Source organism: Dipodomys merriami, unplaced genomic scaffold, assembly GCF_024711535.1.
Source record: "Dipodomys merriami isolate MVZ:Mamm:240054 unplaced genomic scaffold, mDipMer1.0.p SCAF_16, whole genome shotgun sequence".
Classification (NCBI taxonomy): domain Eukaryota; kingdom Metazoa; phylum Chordata; class Mammalia; order Rodentia; family Heteromyidae; genus Dipodomys; species Dipodomys merriami.
In genome coordinates, this window is record NW_027202937.1 from 3,429,078 (window position 1) to 3,447,482 (window position 18,405).

An 18,405-nucleotide genomic window follows, 5' to 3' on the forward strand; every position below is an offset into this window, starting at 1 on the left:
AAGCCAGCCCGGGCAGGAGAGACCGTGAGACTCCTATCTCCAATAAACCACCAGAAAACCGGAAGTGGCGCTGTAGCTCAAGTGGTAGAGTGCTCGCCTTGAGCTGAAGAGCTGAGGGACAGCACCCAGGCCCAGAGTTCAAGCCCCATGACCGACAAAAAAAAAAAAAAAATTTGATTATGGTAACGTAGGATAACATAAGGTTGGACCCAGGTGCTGGTGGTTCATGCCTGTAATCCTAGCTACTCAGGAGGCTGAGATCTGAAGATTATGGTCCAAAGCTGGTCCAGGCAGGAAAGTCCATGAGGCTCTTATCTCCAATAACCAACAGAAAACTGGAAGTGGCACTGTGGCTCAAGTAGTAGGGCACTCGCCTTAAGCTGAATAGCTGAGGGGCAGCGCCCAGGCCCAGAGTTCAAGCTCATGACCAACAGAAAATAAAAATAAAAATAAGGTTGGCATGTGAATGCTTCACCTCATTGCAACCATAACAAATACTGGGTGGAGCTTTGTTACTGCTCTGGTCTCCACTTAGTCAAAAAGTCGAGGATGGGTAAAGAAACAGAATATAGGGCTGGGAAGATGGCTCATTGGAAGAGTGCTTGCCTTTCATGCATGAGGCCCTGTGTTCAATTCCTCAACACCACATAAGCAGAAAAAGCGAGAAGTGGTGCTGTGGCTCAAGTGGTAGAGTGCTAGCCTTGGGCTGAAGAGGCCCAGAGTTCAGGCCCCACAACTGACAAGAAAAAGAAAAGAAAAAAAAAAAAAACAATATAATACAAACAAGTGGCTCAAAGTCATGTATATAGAAAAGTAGAAGCTAAAGGGAGAGTCAAAGCAATGATCTTGCCTGGGACACCTAACTCTGTACCACATCAAGACCCTCTCTGCTCCATTCCTAATCAGTGCCTCCAAATGTCTCTCCCACTTTGACCTTTCAAGCTTCCACTTCAAAGGTCTGCCTTTGCTAAATGAAGTGTTTTATGGTACCCCTGTTTTATGGTACCTCTCCCTGTTTATGGTGATGCTATAAGCTCCTTACACATCAATTGTTCTGCATCCTCAGTGCCCACCAGAGTGGCAATCCAGTGTAGACAATAGGCTCCTCCTCCCCTCTCATCATTTAACTATTTAAGGAGCCTGATTTTCCTCAACTATGAATCACAGTTGAATAACTAGAAAATCCCCCTCAGGTTTATTATGATGGAAAAGAATACCCTTACCACCAACTGGAAAAACTAAGCTCGAAATTATTTTCCTTTCTTAGCCAGGGAACATCCCATATGTCCTGCAAATCTTTTGTTGGGAGAGGGGAGACCAAACTGGGGCTTGAGTGCTCTCCTCCCTCACCTTTCCTCCGGGTCCCCCGTCCCCGCCTTTCTACCACTTGAGCCACACCTCCCGCCCCGGCCTCGCCAATGGAAGAGCAAAAACTAGAAAGCTGCATTTTCTTTTTGCTACCATAGCATCCTTATAATGGCAAGTATGTCAAACTTGTTAAGAGACATTATCGCCATTAACACAACAACCCTATCCAATAGGTTCTACTCATTCATTCAACAAGTACATATTGCACAATTATGTATCAGGCACTGTGCTAGGTGTTTGAGATATGAGGCAAAAACAAAACAACCAAAAACAAAAACCAAAAAGCCATGTTCCTGTCTTAATTGGTTTTACAATCTGGTGGGTAGATACATGTTACACAACCAAGTGCAGCACAGCAACCGTGTCAAGTACGACGATGAAGAGAACCGGGTGCTAGGAGCCAGTATCCGGGACTCAAGGGAGACTCCACCCCGGACACGGAGTCCCAGCTCTAAGAAACACGTAGTTCCCCAACTAGCTAAAGTGAAACAGGTGGTGTGCGGTGTTACCAGGGACGCAGCCAGGGAATAAGAGCAACCTTGAAGTCGGAGGACTGGCAGACGGGAGCTACGCAGATTTCACACAGAGGCCTTTTCCGAGGCCCCAGCTCGGACAGGCCGGCAGAGAAACGCGAGAGGAAGCGGTACGGACCGCACTCGCCCTACTTCCGGCCCCGCCAGTGCGGCTGCGTGCCGCGACCCGGAAGCGGAAGTCCATAGAGGTCACGGTTGTTTTTCAAAATGGCGGCCCTCAGAGCGCTGGTGTCTGGCTGCGGACGGATGCTCCAAGGGCTTCTGGCAGGCCCAGCGGCCACCAGCTGGTCTCGGCTTCCAGCTCGCGGGTTCAGGGAAGGTGAGTACGGGGTCCCAGCGACCCCCTGAAATTGAGAAGGACGTCGGAGTGCTTCGTCCAGCCTCGACTTCCGAGATGCCTGCCCCTGGGGGGCTTCAAAGCCTCCTCCAGGCCCTGGGGCGGTTGCCTGGACTTCTGACACTTGGTGCTCTTTGAAGGCACCGGAAAAGAACCGAGGGGAAGGTCTGGATGCCCAACAGGGGTGGGAGAAACCTGTCAGGTTCAGGAACGTTTGGTTAATCCCCTTAAGAGCCTGCGCCGTTTTTTCTCCCAGCCGCCGCCGCCCTGGTTAAAACATCCTCAGACTACGAGGGAGAAAATCTTCACTGCCTCTCTTTCCAGATTATCTCCCGAAAAAAAATGCTGCGAGCCGATGGTAGCTTTTTTCTGCCCTGACCCTTAATCTTCCTGTGAGATGAGGCCAAAGTGGGAAGGCCACTGAACTGAGACAGGGGCAAACGCCAGATGGTGGGTTCTGCATTTCGTTTATATTCAATCTGAAAAAGTACTCCGAGCCTACCATCATCTGAGAGATCACCGAAAGGACAAACACTATGCCCCAAGCTGGTGGAGGGATTCTGAAGAAAACAACCCTTCTTCTGAGAAGTGTAGGTTCTAATGAGATGATCTATGTGTATACTCTAATAAATGCAAGTTATCCACTTATGTGACAAAGTACAGGAAGATTCGATTACCTGAACTAGCAAATCCAAGTGGAAGTTTGTTTTTGTTTTTTTTTTTGGTCGGTCTTGGGGCCTGAACTCTGGGCCTCAGTTCTTCAGTTCAAGGCTAGCGCTCTATCACTTGAGCCACAGCGCCACTTCCGGCTTTTTCTGTGGTGCTGAGGAATCGAACCCAGGGCCTCATGCATGCAAGGCAAGCACTCTACCACTGAGCCACCATCCCAGCTCAGGCCATAACTTTCCTTTGAGCACCTTGGCCTCCCTTTGCTCCCAATTCTGGGGTTGGATTTGGGACCATGAGCCTACTAGGTGGGTTGCATACCACTTGAGGCAAGAACATAACCTTTCTTTGAGTCCTGTGGGAAGCAGGAAAGGATGGATGATGTGTTAAAAAAGCGGATGGGGGGGGGTTGTAAAGATTCATGTGCCATATTGGTATATTAGTTAAGGCTGAGAAGTATCCACTAAAAAACTGTCATTGTCAGAGGAAACAGAAAAGATACATATGTTGGGGCTGGGAAGGTGGCTTAGTGGTAGAGTGCTTGCCTTGTATGCATAAGGCTCTGGGTTCGATTCCTCAGCACCACATAAGCAGAAAAAGCCAGAAGTGGTGCTGTGGCTCAAGTGGTAGAATGCTAGCCTTGAGCTAAAGAGCTCAGGGACAGAGCCCAGGCCCAAGAGTTCAGGCTCCACAACCGCCCCCCCCCAAAAAAAAAAGATATATATGCATTCCTTAATAAAAGGGTTAGTGGAGTAGAGTTGGTAGGACGAGGTCTCTATCTTAGCTTTCAAAGAATAATTCAGTAGAGTGATGGAAGAGGAATCCAGTTTGGAGAAATCAGAAGTAGATATGCTTGAAGAATTCAGCTATGGAAAAATGGAACAATTGCCAGAGGGAAAGCATCCAGATACTGAATGGTTAACTTTAAAGAGATCCTGTCAGTGACAGAAAGGGCCTGGATAGATGTTTTACCGGTTTCCATGCTGCCAGAATTAGGCCTGTGCATATATATGTTATTATATAATATATATTTATTTCACTTATTTATTTTGCCAATCCTAGGTCTTGAACTCAGGGCCTGGGCACTGTTCCTGAGCTTCTTTTGCTCAAGGCTAGCACTCTACCACTTGAGCCACAGTGCCACTTCTGGCTTTTTCTGCTGATGTGGTACTGAGGAATTGAACCCAGGCAAGCACTCTACCACTAAGCCAAATTCCCAGTCCATCTAGGCATAACATTTTTGAGGGTGTCTACCAAGTTGTATATCCTGTATGAAATTCAAAGATGAAAGGGTTTTTGCTATGTTTCCAGAAGGAAGGTAAAAAGAATGTTTTTTTGTGTGTTTTATTTTTAAAACTGGAATGCTTAAGAGGTTACATGTAAGAGTTATTATTATTATTATTGTCATGGGGCTTGAACTCGCCTGGGCGCTGTCCCTGCACTCTCAGCTCAAGGCTAGCTCTCTACCACTTGAGTCACAGCACCACTTCTGGTTTTCTGGTGGTTAATTAGAGATAAGACCCTCATGGACTTTCCTGCCTGGGCTGGCTTTGAACCGAGATTCTCAGATCTCAGCCTCCTGAGTAGCTAGGATTACGGGCATGAGTCACCAGCACCCAGCTGTAAAAAAAATTTTTAGCTGGAAATCGTGAAATAATGATCTGCATATTCAAATAAGTCTTTGAAGTCTTCCCCATAAATACTTAGGTTGATAGTTCTGTCAGTCACTGTCAGCCTAAAAACCAGGCACTGGTGGCTCATACATGTTATCCTAGCTATTCAGGAGGCTGAGATCTGAGGATTGTGGTTCAAAGCCAGCCTGTGCAGGAAAGTCCGTGAGACACTTATCTCCAATTAATTACCAAAAAACCAGAAATGGCACTCAGGCTCAAGTGGTAGAGCACTAGCCTTGTACCAAAGAAGTTCAAGAACAGGGCTCAGGTCCCAAGTTCAAGCCCCAGAACCAGCACACGCAAAAAAATATAAATTTTTAAAAAAACATCGTATGACTCACCTGACAGCTCCCCACAACAAAGAACCATCTGGCCCAAAATGTAGCCCTGCTATTGTTGAAGAAGCCTAAAAGTTTGACAAAAGGGACATACAAAGCCAGAAACAGAAAGATAGAATATTGCAGGAGGAAAAAAGTAATTTTCTAATTCCTGGTGCAGGTGGCAGGTAATTTTCTAGGTTTCAACATATATTCATCCTTCCTTAAAGGTGGATATTAGCTGTCATTTTTACAGATGAAGAAATCCAGTGCCAGTAGTTATAAGGGATGGTATTAGAAGTAGAACCACCCTCCTTCCTCTCCAGTATCATCACCTTGGTACACGATAGCAGGGCCTTCCTTGCCTGAAAGTTCCTGCTAGTGAGCTTGCATCTAATGCTTTTTTGGGGTAAAACTGTCAGATTTAGCAAAGATTGTATTAGACCTTATTCCTTCCATATTCTTCCTTATTCTTATCATGGAAATATATCTCAAGACACAAAACAGATTGCACTGAAACAAGGAAAGGCCAAAGGGAATTTGCCCCATCCTTTTATCAGCTAAAGCCTGGAGAATGTAGCATTGTAGACAGGGATATGCCTGTTAAGATGCATAGTTCTATAGCTTCAGCTTTAAGAGAAAAAGGAGCAAGTTGGGGGCATTAAAGAATTTAAGGGGCTTAGCACCGAGACTCATTGTTCTGAAGCAGAAGGCCAATGACATTCCCTCAGGATAGAAGGGATGAAAGAAGCAGTGATTGTTAATAGTGGAATTAAAGATGAACTGAAGGAAGCTATGCATGAAGTAGGAAGATATTTGAAGATAGTGGTCAGTGACCAGAAGCAGGGACACACCTCCCAAACCCACTCTGCTCCTTGCTAGGCAGTTAGGGCTGCCTTTGAGCCATCAGTTACTCCCTTCATGCTGACTAGGACTTGGTTTCCACATAACCTTAGGACTTTGTTTCTTTGGCTGCTAACTCCAGCAGTGGCCTACTCTCACCATTCATCTTCCCTCACTTCCTCCTGTACTAAACAGTTGGGTCTTTACACAGCTGCAGTTCACTGCCTTTGTGTTTATGTGGCCTTCAAGGTCTTTTTCGTTCATTGCAATCTCACCACAATGCTCTTTCTCCAGACTGTTATCATTCAGTTATCTTGGACTCCTTCCTAGATGAGTGTTTACTGAAGTACTCAAAGGACCTCTTTACAAGGCATGGACTTTATTATGATGAAGTTCCCATTCTTGGTTTAGTTCCCTTTCCTCCTTTAGGGCAAAGACAGTGCCTTTCTATATTGACTCCACAGTAGGTAGATTGGGACCCCCCCCCCCCCCCACACACACACACCCAACACACACAAACACACATTCACTGGTACTCAGCAAATGGGTTGCCTAGTTTGGGACAGATTTAAGACGTGTACCTTGAGAGATTTTGGCCCTTCATGCTGGTCTAGAAAACTGCTTCATCTCTTTCCTTTCATTGACACTGCTGTATCTCAGAACACAAAGGTGATTTCCTCTTTTCTCAAACAAGTTTTCTGTTAGCACGTGAAGCTCTTAGTCCAGCTTGTCTTAGCTACCCCCCCCCTTCCCTTGAATGGAGAGGCAGCCAGGGACAAAATGGATCTCAGGTTTTGTTTGGTTTTGCCATGTTTTCTATGCCACACTGAAAATCAATACTCCTTTGATTCCTATCTCCTCTTTCCAGAGGCTTAAAATCTACTGAGGGCCTTTCCAGGCTCCAGGCAGGCCTACTCCCTCTACACGGAGACACCACCCTAATCAGGCTGTCTCCTGTGAGTTCTCAGGTCATTCCTCTGGTTTGACAAATTGTCTTAGATAAGCATCTGCCTATTGTTTTACCCACTGGCTTCTAGTAAGACATTCACTGGCTTGGGATTGCTGTGCAGAGAGCTTGTGAACAGTGGAGCTTGCCATGGGCTTTGATCTCTCTTCCAGGGGCCAGTGGGATGACTTCAGGGTTTGGATCTTTGCCGAGAGTGATGTGTGTTTTGCTAGGCTTGTTTACCTCATGGTTAGGACCCAAGTGGCTGTACCAAAAGGGGAACCACATGTTTATCCTCTTTGTGTTTCAGGGCCTGGTTCTTATGCTGACTCCAGTGGGACTTGAATGTGCCTTTGCTTTTGTTTCCTGTGGGACTTCTGAGAAAAATCTCCCCCCTCCCCCCCCACCTGTTATTGCTCAGATTTGGTTGCCCTCAGCCCATTCCTAACTTGGTTTTCACGAATTCAGTTTCCAGGCTGACTGGAGCCCCCTCTAGGCAGGGAGTGGAGTGCCACTCTGCTCTGCCACTCTTCTGTTCCTCTCCCCACCCTAGGGAAAAATGTCTGTGCCTACAGATTGCCACTGCAGTGACCTTCCCTCTGCAGCTGTGCTGGCTTCCAGTCTGACACCAGGTTGAGTCTCACCCACATCCCGTTCTTGGTTTGGTCTCTGTTCTGTACAAGTAGATCCGTGTGTGGGGTGACGCAGTTTCTTTTACTCGGAGGAGCCTTGTTGTCTTTGACTTGATTAGTGACTTCAGTGTATCTGGAGAAAGCCTCCGGGCTTTCTGGCCACTGTTTGTGGAATTGGACATTGAGGGGCTCTCAGGTTGGTTGTTTGGGAGTAATGAATCTTTATGAATGACTTGCCCAGAAAACAAATAGGGAATAATTCCAGGCAGTCTGTGTCCAATTAGGTGTCGGTCACAGCTCAGTGTTCGCAGATGCTGGCATGGGTCTCTGCTTAGGTTACAATTGCCTCCCCCTACCCCCACCCCCGCCCCTTAGTCCCTTCTATTTTTTTTTTGTTGTTGTTGCAAAAGCAATATATATTTATTTTAGGAACCTCAGAAATTAAGTCCTTTCAGATAAGCAGAAAGCACCCACTCCCACCACCAAGGGAATGGTAACCAGAATCACCACTTGGGTCTCCAACACATATACACATAGCTGGCCATGAGCCCCTACAACCCGCGGCCAATTGTGTGTATATGCTGATGGTGCTTTTCCTACAAGGCGGCCTGTAGCTTCCTCTGGATCTTCACAGTTAAGATCCCTAGCTCTTGCTGGTCTGTACTACTTCTTGCCTTGACCATAACAGAGTAAAACTAAACCATGCTGGCCTGCCTGCTGCTGTTTAAAAAGGGCTTTGGCACTAGTAGCTCATGGCTGTAATCCTCGTTACTCAGGAGGCTGAGATCTGAGGATCACTGTTCAAAGCCAGCCAGTGTCCATGAGACTCTTATCTCCAATTAACGACCAAAATGCCAGAAAGTGGAAGTATGGCTCAAGTGGTAGGGCTGTACTTGAGCACAAAAGCTCAGGGGCAGCAACCAGGTCCTGAGTTCAAGCCCCAGAACCAGCAAAAATAAAAAGAGAGCTTTAGTATTCTGAAAGGCATTTTGCAGCCCAACAGTATGGACCCAAGTTTTCTCTTGTCATAGTGAAAGGGGGACCATGATGAGCATTTTGTTCCCCCAAAACAGCAGCATTTGTTAAGCATTTGCAGTGTACCAGTTCCTGTGCAGGAACAGGTACAGCCCCTTTTTAAAGATTGGGAGCGCAGCCGGGCGCTGGTGGCTCACGCCTGTAATCCTAGCTACTCAGGAGGCTGAGATCTGAGGATCGCGGTTCAAAGCCAGCCCGGGCAGGAGAGACCGTGAGACTCCTATCTCCAATAAACCACCAGAAAACCGGAAGTGGTGCTGTAGCTCAAGTGGTAGAGCGCTCGCCTTGAGCTGAAGAGCTGAGGGACAGCGCTCAGGCCCAGAGTTCAAGCCCCACGACCGACAAAAAAAAAAAAAAAAAAAAAGATTGGGAGCGCAGGGAGATTCTTCAAGAGAGTGACAGCTCGAGCTGTCACGTTGGTTCTTGGTTCTATCTTTGGTGGTGGTTATCATCCTTCTACATCCTGGTTAGGTTAAAATAGGGAATGCATGCTGCCAATCCAGTTCTCTGCTCAGGCCTCTGTTTAGAATGGCCATAGGTTTGTTGGCCCTTCATTCTGCCTCTCCCCCCCCCCCCTGCCCCACACTCCAGTGTAGATAAAAGAATGCTCTGAAGAGGATGGAGAAGAGGATTTGAACTCATGACTTTCTTCATAAAGATTTGGTAGGGAATTCTGAGGATGGTTTAGGAGTGAATTTGTCTCATTGATAAGCCTCCATATGACCACTGGAACAGTTAATTCAGTGCTAAATTTTAGTTTGCAGAACCATCAAAGCCAGAAACTGGTTTTGTCTGGTTCTCTTTGCAAAGGAACATATATGCAAGGGGGACATCTAAAAGTCTTTCCAGTGCTGCTGCCCTCCCCCCAAAACAGTTTAGGCTATTATTGCTAACCATAGTGGGGCAGGGTCTTGCCAGCTCTTCTGACCAGAACCAAGACGAATCTCAGTTTAGACAAACAAAACCTGTGGACACCCTTAATCCCAGAGAGATGCTACAGCCCCAGCACCCAGTCAGCCTCAACGACATAGAGCCCTGGCACTTGGCGTGAAACCTGCATACTCTGTCTTTCGGGAAGGGACCGTGGGAGAATGCAGAATGCAGGCTTTTTTCTGCCTATTTGGAATTTGAGCTGTTATTTGAAACTCCCTGTTCCTTATTAAATGGCTGACCTAATTTTCCCCCTTTATCTCCGTAGTGGTGGAGATCCAAGAAGGGAAGACAACTATAGTAAGTATCATCGCGTTGGCCACTCATAACCTCTTTAATGCTTGGAGACGCCTGGCTTTTCTTCGGAGGAAGAGAGGGAGGCCCAATCCGGACTCCTGGCTCCAGGATCTGCTCCCTCAGTGACCATAAATCCCACAGTCTACTATTTTTCAAGCTGTGTGCTGTAGTGTGGTTAATCAGAAACAGTCTCCATGCCTGGGCTGAGGTATCTGTTATTTGATTTAAATGACCTTTTGTATGGCAAAGTCTCAGAGGCCTTTGCTAATAAGTTCCTTGGCAGGTGTTAAATCATCTTCCCAGAGGGGAAACTAAGGCAGTATCGCAGGCCTAGAGCACTAGAGTAAGTCAAGCCAGGAGCCTGGATCTCAGTTCATTTTGTCTGGAACTACTAAGCCACTCCTGAAATGATGTATCTAAAAGGTGACACTCTAGCCCTAACTTCACTAGCCAGCATCCCACTTGTCTCTTGGTAAGAAAGCTGGAACAAGTCTCTATCTGCCAAAGATCCCTTTTCCTCACTGGGCCCAATTACCTCCCTTTCTTGGGGAGTCATGAGCCCAAGATCATCCTATAATCTTTTTTTTTTTTTTTTTGGTCGGTTGTGGGGCTTGAACTCTGGGCCTGGACGTTGTCCCTTAGCTCTTCAGCTCAAGGTGAGCACTCTACCACTTGAGCTACAGCACCACTTCCGGTTTTCTGGTGGTTTATTGGAGATAAGAGTCTCTCGGACTTTCCTGCCCAGGCTGGCTTTGAACCGAGATCCTCAGATCTCAGCCTCCTGAGTAGCTAGGATTACAGGTGTGAGCCACCAGCACCCGGCTTTCATCCTATAATCTTTAAAAGATGTTTTCACATGGCCTTCCCCATGCCTCCAAAAAACCTTCAGCCACTCCACAGAGCTCCCAGAAGCCTCTGGAACTTCTGTGCCAATCAAGGACTTAACCCTTGTGGCAGCCAGCCAAGTACAGCCTTCCCTAAGGGAGTCTTATCCCTGGGGGAATCCTTCTGTCCTCCCCTAGAATATGCTTGCTTAGCCCCTACTTCTTAGGGGATCCTGCTCCCTTAGGGTGCCTCTTCTGGTACACACATTCACTCTATAAACTTTATGTTGAGAGATACACATCTAACTTGGAGTCTACTATTCCTCATGCAGGACATGGTCTGACATGGTCTGCTATTGGATAGCACAACCATGGAGGCTCTGTGCCTCTGGGAAACGCTATCCATGCCTGAAGAGGTACAGCCATTACTGTCTTTGAACATTGCCCTCTCCTCTCTGAAAGATAGATGCCTGTCTCACCAGCTTGTGTTAAAAGATTTCAGAGAACCATTGGGCCTTCTTTCATCACCGGGTCTTCTCTCAAAGCCTTCTGTGTACCTGCAGATTTTCTCTAGTCCGTAACTTGTTTTTGGCATGCTTCTGGCTGCCGTGAAAGGTGGATAGTGGTGCCTGGCACCGCTGAGTAAAACTTCCAGGCCCAGTTTGTTCAGGCACCACCCCCAGTGTTGCTTTTTTCCCAAAGCTGCTCAGACCTGCCCAGCCTTGCTCTCATCACCCACAGCCTCAGTCTGCCAGCCTTTCTAAGCTCCCCTTGAAATCAGAGCTGACTCTTGTATCACTGCTTTATCATGCTTAGCAATTCCAAGGCTACATCACAGGGTACAGCCAAGATGGGGAGGTTACTTCACACATGGCCCCAGCAGGGTTTAAAGGTGGTGTGTGAAATGATCACAGCCGAGAGGAGGACCAGGAATGAATCTACCTGTTCATGCGGTTTGGTTAAAAGAGCAGCTTGTCTGTATATCCCATCGTTCTCAGCCCCAGCCCCATGGCATTTGGAGCTGGTAACCCTGCATTGTGGGGCTGTCCTATGCAACACAGAATGACTAGTAGCATCCTTACTAATTGCAATAGCACCCTGCCCCATCATGATAATCAGAAATGTTCTCAGACAGGAAAATAAATCACCTGTGGCTGAGACCTCTGGGCACAAGCTTCGCTCTGAGATGAGGTAGTGCCTGCAGTCTCCAAGACAAGCCTGCCAGGAAGGAAGCTTCCTTACACTCCATCCCTGTCCATCTGGAGTTTTCTCCATGTGCCTATATTGCTTTGTCCCAGAGGCTTGGAGGACCTCATGTTCTGGTGTTTTGTTTTGGCTTGTTGAGGAAGGAAAGATAGAGCAAACCCTTCCCTCCCTCTGCTACCAGTATTGAGATAGTTTCCACTAGCCCTGAAGGCCGCCAAACCACATCCACACCACCACCCCAAGGCTCGTGGTACAGCAGCTACAGAAAACCCCACAGTTCAGGCAGAGGCCTTTTTGCTGCTCCCTCAAGGCCCCCAACGTTTGGGGTTTACTCAAGGATGCAGGGCTTCCTGCAGCCCTGTCCTTCATGCTATCTTTTTCTCTGCCTCCTAGATTGAAGGTCGTCTCACAGAGACTCCCAAGGAGAGCCCAGGTCCCCCCAATCCCTCGGGCCAGTGCCCCATCTGCCGCTGGAACCTGAAGCACAAATACAACTATGAGGTGAGTGCCCGCACAGTCACACTGTCATGAGGTCACATCACAAGTACCTCGAGTCCTGTTCTTCCTTGGAGCTGCCGCTTTGCCTTACCAAAGAAGCCCTGTATTGCTCATGGCTGTCAAGTCTGCTGCACTTTAGAATCACTTGGTGAGTGTTAATGATCATAATGCCCCAGCTCCACCCCAGACCAACTGCCTCAGTCTCTAGGTGCGGGGCTGGCATTTTTAAGCTCTGGTGATTTTCACATGCAGCCAGGACTGAGTAAAAGCTGATTGAGTTCGTGGGCTGGCTCAGAACACCAGTGGTTGTGTTCTCAAAAGGCTAGAATCAGGTCGGGTTTAGCTCCTGAGGGTGGCTCACAGCCCCCACTGAGAGCTGTGAACACAGTACTGTCTCTGTACCGCAGCAGCCACTTGTGGGGAAGGTGACGGTAGCAGCGGTGGTGCTAAGCGCAACGCTGCCACACTTGGCTAGTGCTGACCTGCTGTAATGCGCTGTAAGGAGCAGACACTTTGTGTCCTTGTTTTCCAGTGAGCAGATTTAAAGCCTGGAGATGCGGATGAACTTGCCTCTCATCACCAGCTACTAAGCAGCAGCTGGACTACAAATTCTGTGATAGCAAGCCAGCCCACTGGAGATGAGGAGGCCTGGAGAAACACTCCTTGTTGCTCACTCGCTCCCTGATGACATAAAATGTTCTATTTGGGGGTTTCAGGTTATTCAGGCTCTAGGCCAATTTGACCTGTAAGTTGTCCCTGTGCCCCTCTGTGGAATGGGATGACTATGGATAGAAAGGCTGGTCAGCTGATAAGAGCAGGAGAGGCCACATGCCCATGGGATCTGAGCCGAATGACCCAGCTAATCTCCTGGGCTGGGAGCCTTGGCTTCTGGCCATGGGGGGCTGGGGGGAAGAGGGGGGAGGAGAGCGGGGTGAGACACTGCCCTGCCCTAGGCCCTCCTGTGGTAGGTGCTTGAGGGGCAACATTCAGAGCTTTGCTTCGTATACATGGAAGTTAGTAGGGATGTTGGCATGTTCAGAAACGCAGCTGCTGACAGGGAAGGGAAGCCCCACACTTGCCCAGCCACCATGCAGCACTCTTCCAACCAACATTTCCAGGAAATACAGTTGGCTCTGTTGTTCTTGCAGAAGAAATCTAATCCCCTCCAAGGTAAAGGCTAAAGTTGTTTTTCCTTTACCCATTTCCACTCCACTGTTGGCCTGCTGCACAAAACCGCTGGCTTGCTTAGTGACCTACTACAAGGGCTGTAGCTGCAAGCCCAGTTTATTAGCCCTGGATTAATCCAATCCAAGTTCTTTTCATCCAATTCTGAGTACAGGGACATGAACAGGGGCTCTGAGTCCCCATTCTGCGGTTACACAGTAAGGCTCGGAGCAAGCTGGTATGTTCAACACGACTGTTAAGTATACTACCAGGCCCAGAGAGAGGCAATTTAATCCCTTCAACCATTCCTGGAGGGTAGAGGGTGAGAGGGAGGAGGTCGGTCTCTTGTCTGTTTTGTTTTGTTGGTCGTGAGGGTTGAACTCTGGGCCTGGGCACTGTCCTTTAGCTCAAGGCTACCACTACCATTTGAGCCACAGTGCCACTTCCGGTCTTCTGAGTGGTTTATTGGAGATAGGAGTCTCACGGACGTTCCTGCCCAGGCTGGCTTTGAACCTCAGTTCTTAGATCTCAGCCTCCTGAGTAGTTAGGATTACAGGCATGAGCCACCGGCGCCCGGCTCTTGTCTATTTATCCTTCCTCCTTGACAACCATCTTCCCCAATCCTGAGAAGTCTGTCGGGCAGGTTGTACTCCAAATGAATTGAAGTCCATTCTCATGTGGGCATGGGACTTAGCAAACAGAGTTAACACGTGCTGCCTGGCACCTCCGGAAGGACAGGAGCTGGAGGTGTAGGCACACACTCAGTGTGTGGCATGTAGGGTCTGGGGCTGGAAGGATCACCTCTCCCTCTGGGTATGGAGAACTTCACATGTTCCCAATCACAACCTGAAGAAAACAGCCAGACATTTTCCATCAAGACAGACCCTGCAAGCGCACGAAGAACTGATCTCTCACTTTCATTCACCATCAGGAGACTCTCCTAGAGGTGCGGAAGCCCGAGTGCAGATCCGTGTACAAGCTCTATGTGGAGGATGTGGTCTCAAGTCAGCTCACAAGAAGGAAAGCCACGCTGTGGCTCCCCTGTGAGCTGCAGAGCCCTGGTGCCTAGCATCACATACAGGCCCAGCTGATGGCCTCCTAATTTCCGTTTCCACTAGGACGTGCTGCTGCTCAGCCAGTTCATCCGGCCTCACGGAGGCATGCTGCCCCGAACAGTCACAGGTCTGTGCCTGGAAGAGCACCGCAAGATTGAGGAGTGTGTCAAGATGGCCCACAGAGCAGGTAGCAGGTCCCTGAGCTAAGAGGGGCAGAGGACAGCAGGTGCCTCCCCATCCAGAGCCCCTCAGAACTCCTGATGTGTTCTTCCTCGCACTCAGGTCTGCTACCAAATCACAGGCCTCGGCTTCCTGAAGGATTTGTACCGAAGAACAAATTCAAACTCAACCGGTAAGCGAAACAGTACCAGCCACCTGAGCATTTGGGCCTGTGGCTCTTGCCAGATTGCCGTAGAAACCTTTTGCTGGAGCTTGTCCTAGCACTGGAATGCCGGGCATGCCTTGGCTGTCCATCCAACTCCTGTCACTCCCACTGTGGCTGTGCCGTGCAGTGTTCTGCCTCCCAGCCCCCAGCTGCTTTCTTCTTCCCTCTCCTAAGAAGCACTGATACAAGAACAGGAGGGTAAGGCTGCTGATTGGGCATTAGAATATGGTAATTCCTATTTGTGACATCACATTGGGTTGCTGTGGAGGTGTCAGCACTTCTTGAACTTACTTTTTTTGGGGGGGGGGAGGGGGGTCCGGTCGTGGAGCCTGAACTCTGGGCCTGGGCACTATCCCTCAGCTCTTCAGCTCAAGGCTAGCGCTCTACCACTTGAGCCACAGCGCCACTTCCGGCTTTTCTCTTTCTGCTTATGTGGTGCTGAGGAATGGAACCCAGGGCCTCAGGCATGCAAGGCAAGCGCTCTACCACTGAGCCACCTTCCCAGCCCCACTTCCTTGAACTTTCATATCCCGGTCCTCCAGCACCAGGATTGTTAGAGCAGACATGGAGAACTTTTTGGGGATAGGGCCACCAGATAGAGCTGTGCTAGCTGTGCACTGTACCACTCAGGGGCAGCATCCATGTAGCCTAGAAGTCCTGAGGCTTTGCAGAGCAGGGAGGAAGGCCCAGAGCCTAGAATCAACCAGTCTGCTCCACCCAGAGCAGGCAGTCAGCGCGCTCTGGCATAAGAGCAGATTTTTGTTCCTCTTCTCCCATCTTTTGCACCACCACACTCACCCTCTTCAATTGTGATAGGCCCTGTTCAGAGCAGAGCTGAGTCCGAAAATTGATTTGGGGGTTTCTTGTGCTCCCCTGCCAGTGCTTCCTCCCTCGGCCAGTCCAGCTGCCAGAACAGGGTAGACAGGGGGCCAAGGGATGATGAAGCAAAGCAGGACCCTCAACCCCCGCAGACCTCCCAGGCCAGGCCCTGCCAGAAACCCAGACGTGTGCCGGGGGAGGCCAGAGGGGTGGGCCAAGGGTACAAGATGTGGGAACATGGGCTGCTTCCTGGTACCTTGCCTCCCCATGCCTGCAGGCTGGGCCAGAGCTGGGCCTTCACTGACACATTCATTGCAAGCTGGGCCATCTGCCAGCAGCCCTGGGGGGCAGGACATGGTAACCACTGTGCCGTGGTCCATTTGGGGGTCAAGCCCACCCCTCTAGCTTTTAAGAGCCAGCAACAGGCCTGCGGACACCATCCATCCTACCCTCAGGCCTTTGAAGCTGGGCCAGGCCCTTCACGCATCCGGAGTCCTTTAGCGTGATACAGGATTGATGATGTGTGGGGGCTCTTGGGTTGCAAAAGGCCAGAGGGTGGTGGGGAGAAGGGGGCTGGGGGAGGGTTTGGCTCCGAACACAGTTGATTGTCCTGCAGGGGGCTCTGGTACCAGCCAGACATCCCTGAGCTGCCATGCACAGGCTGTGCTTTGTTCTGCTGCCTCCCCATCCCACAAGAGGTAGGCAGGGGCAAAGGTGTTCCCTGCGAGCTGACAAGAGGCCACCTAGCATCCCCGCCGGCTGGCTGCTCTGTGTGGTACAGGAGTTAGGCCCAAGGCCGGCCGAAGAACAGCCCAGGCCATAGCTCTGGTCAATTGGGGTCTTCTGGAGCCTTGAATCCTAACAAGCACCCATTTGGAAAGCTATCACTCCGAAGACTAGGAAAAGCCAGTAAAGAGGCCACTGGGTGATCAGGGGCTCTCTGCTTTTACTCTTAGGTTCTTCCTGAGCAGCCAAACAGGGTCAGCAATTGACACCTGACACCTCCAGTGGACACTCCACTCGCAAGTGCCACCCTCCTCAGCTCCCCCTGACAGGAAGACCAGGTTCCAGGGAGCATGGTGCAAATACACAAACCATCAGTTCTTTTAACTTTTTCATCTAAAAGCTTTCTATCAATGTTATTAGTCTTTTAAATTAAGCTTTTCAAGCCAGGTGCTAGTGGCTCACACCTGTATTCCTAGCTTTTCAGGAGAATGAGATCTGAGGGTCATAGTTTGAATCTAGAAAGTCTGTGAGATTCTTACCTCCAATTAGCCACCAAAAAGCCAGAAGTAGAGCTGTGATTTAAGTGGTAGAGCACCAGTGTTGAGCAAAAAAAGTTCAAGGACAGCACCTATGCCCTGAAAGCCCCAGTACCAGCACATACAAAAGCTTTTTATTTGAAGATCTCTAGAGGTGGGCTGGGAAGGTGGCTCAGTGGTAGAGTACTTGCTTTGCATGCATGAGGCCCTGGGTTTTATTCCTCAGCACCACATAAGCAAAAAAGAGAAAAACTGGAAGTGGCGCTGTGGCTCAAGTGGTAGAGCACTAGCCTTGGTCTGAAGAGCTGAGGGACAGCGCCCAGGCCCAGAGTTCAGGCCCCACGACTGGACCAAAAAAAAAAAAGAGGTAGCTCAGGTGAGGCCCAGCTAGAGCCGAGGGAAGATTCCTGGCCCTGGTGGTTGAGTTGTCAGGACAAAGGATGGGCCTTTGCCCATCCAGAGCGAGGAAACCCCAATCCCAGCAGTATGAGCCACTTTTCCAAGAACTGTCAGGGCCTCACCATCTCCGAAGGAGACTAGAGAGCTGTGGTGCTACTGTTTCCCTCCACATGCAGGAAGCTTCCTGGGTTAAGGCTGAAGTCATTGGCCTGTGCCCCTCAGTTCCCACCAGAGGTTGGGTGAAGGGCCAGAGGTCCTGTGCCAGTTGGAGTGTCCTGGAAAGTCCCCTGAAAGCTGGGGTGCAGAGAAAGCCAAGTGGGGAAGAGTGCAGGGTTCCTCTGTGTCCTTACGTCATTCTTATCCCGAGGCTGAGCTCAGAGAGGAGTGTGCTCGCCCCGCAGCCTCCCTGTGCCTTCTCCCCAGCACTCATAAAGATCAAGGGAGCGGGCTACGCCGCCTGACCCTGACCACACACACTTGCAGCACAGAGCCCGGCCCCATCTGTTTCCAGGACACTCGGCAGTGACTCCCAGGAAAAGCTGCCCTTACAGAGGGAGAACTGGCAAAGGAGAGTGCTTGGCCCACGGTGGCCTGCTCTCCCTGTCCCAGTGTGGCCCTGCCGCTCACGCTGACCTTGTGCTCCCTCCACAGCTACCTGACCCGCTGGTCTACCCGCTCTGTCAAGCCCATCTACAAAAAAGGCCACCGTTGGAACAAGGTGCGCATGCCCGTTGGCTCGCCACTCCTGAGGGACAACATCTGCTACTCAAAAAAGCCTCTGTGCCTGTACCACTAGGGCAAGGCCTCCGGGGCCTCCTGCGCCTGGCTGTGGGTAGAGGCCTCGGGCGGCAGGACTGGCTGCAGTACCGGCAGAGTGGCTGAGTCGCTCAGCAGCTGCTGTGGTCTCACGACTGACTTGGGCCCTGTTCATCCCCCCCCCCCCCCCCCGCTCCCCCCATGGGTAGAGGCGGGAATTTACCTGAAGGAACCATAAAGAAGGCTGGAAGTTTACCTGCCCTCCAGGTGTGCACTCATTGCTTGGGAAGGGGGATGGGAACTGGCACATTTCTAGCCACTACACACTGTCACTCACCTCACAGGATGGGCCACACGAATACCATGCGAGACAGGTTCCTACTCTATTGGCAGTGGTGCTTTTGCATGGGGGCTGTGAAGAGATGGGTTGGGCTACCTGGCCCACGGGTAGCCCATGTTT

At 49.9% G+C, this 18,405-nt stretch overlaps 1 protein-coding gene across 1 annotated transcript; it reads left to right on the forward strand.

The window, feature by feature from the left end:
* Nucleotides 1-2,079: 2,079 nt before the first annotated feature.
* Mrps18a (mitochondrial ribosomal protein S18A) lies at nt 2,080-18,200 on the forward strand. Its single transcript, XM_070023654.1, has 6 exons — nt 2,080-2,220; nt 9,549-9,580; nt 12,001-12,108; nt 14,388-14,511; nt 14,607-14,676; nt 17,841-18,200. Exons 1-6 carry the CDS (start codon nt 2,109-2,111, stop codon nt 17,983-17,985), a joined length of 591 nt encoding a protein of 196 aa, XP_069879755.1. The 5' UTR covers nt 2,080-2,108; the 3' UTR covers nt 17,986-18,200.
* The last annotated feature ends 205 nt before the right edge of the window (nt 18,201-18,405 follow it).

Excerpts from the sequence above, each read along its gene's own strand:
- Mrps18a (XM_070023654.1), top strand. The coding sequence starts at position 2,109 with ATGGCGGCCCTCAGAGCGCTGGTGTCTGGCTGCGGACGGATGCTCCAA. Across the intron at positions 2,221-9,548 it reads AGCTCGCGGGTTCAGGGAAG|TGGTGGAGATCCAAGAAGGG; the intron begins GTGAGTACGGGG and ends TTATCTCCGTAG. Across the intron at positions 12,109-14,387 it reads AGCACAAATACAACTATGAG|GACGTGCTGCTGCTCAGCCA; the intron begins GTGAGTGCCCGC and ends CGTTTCCACTAG.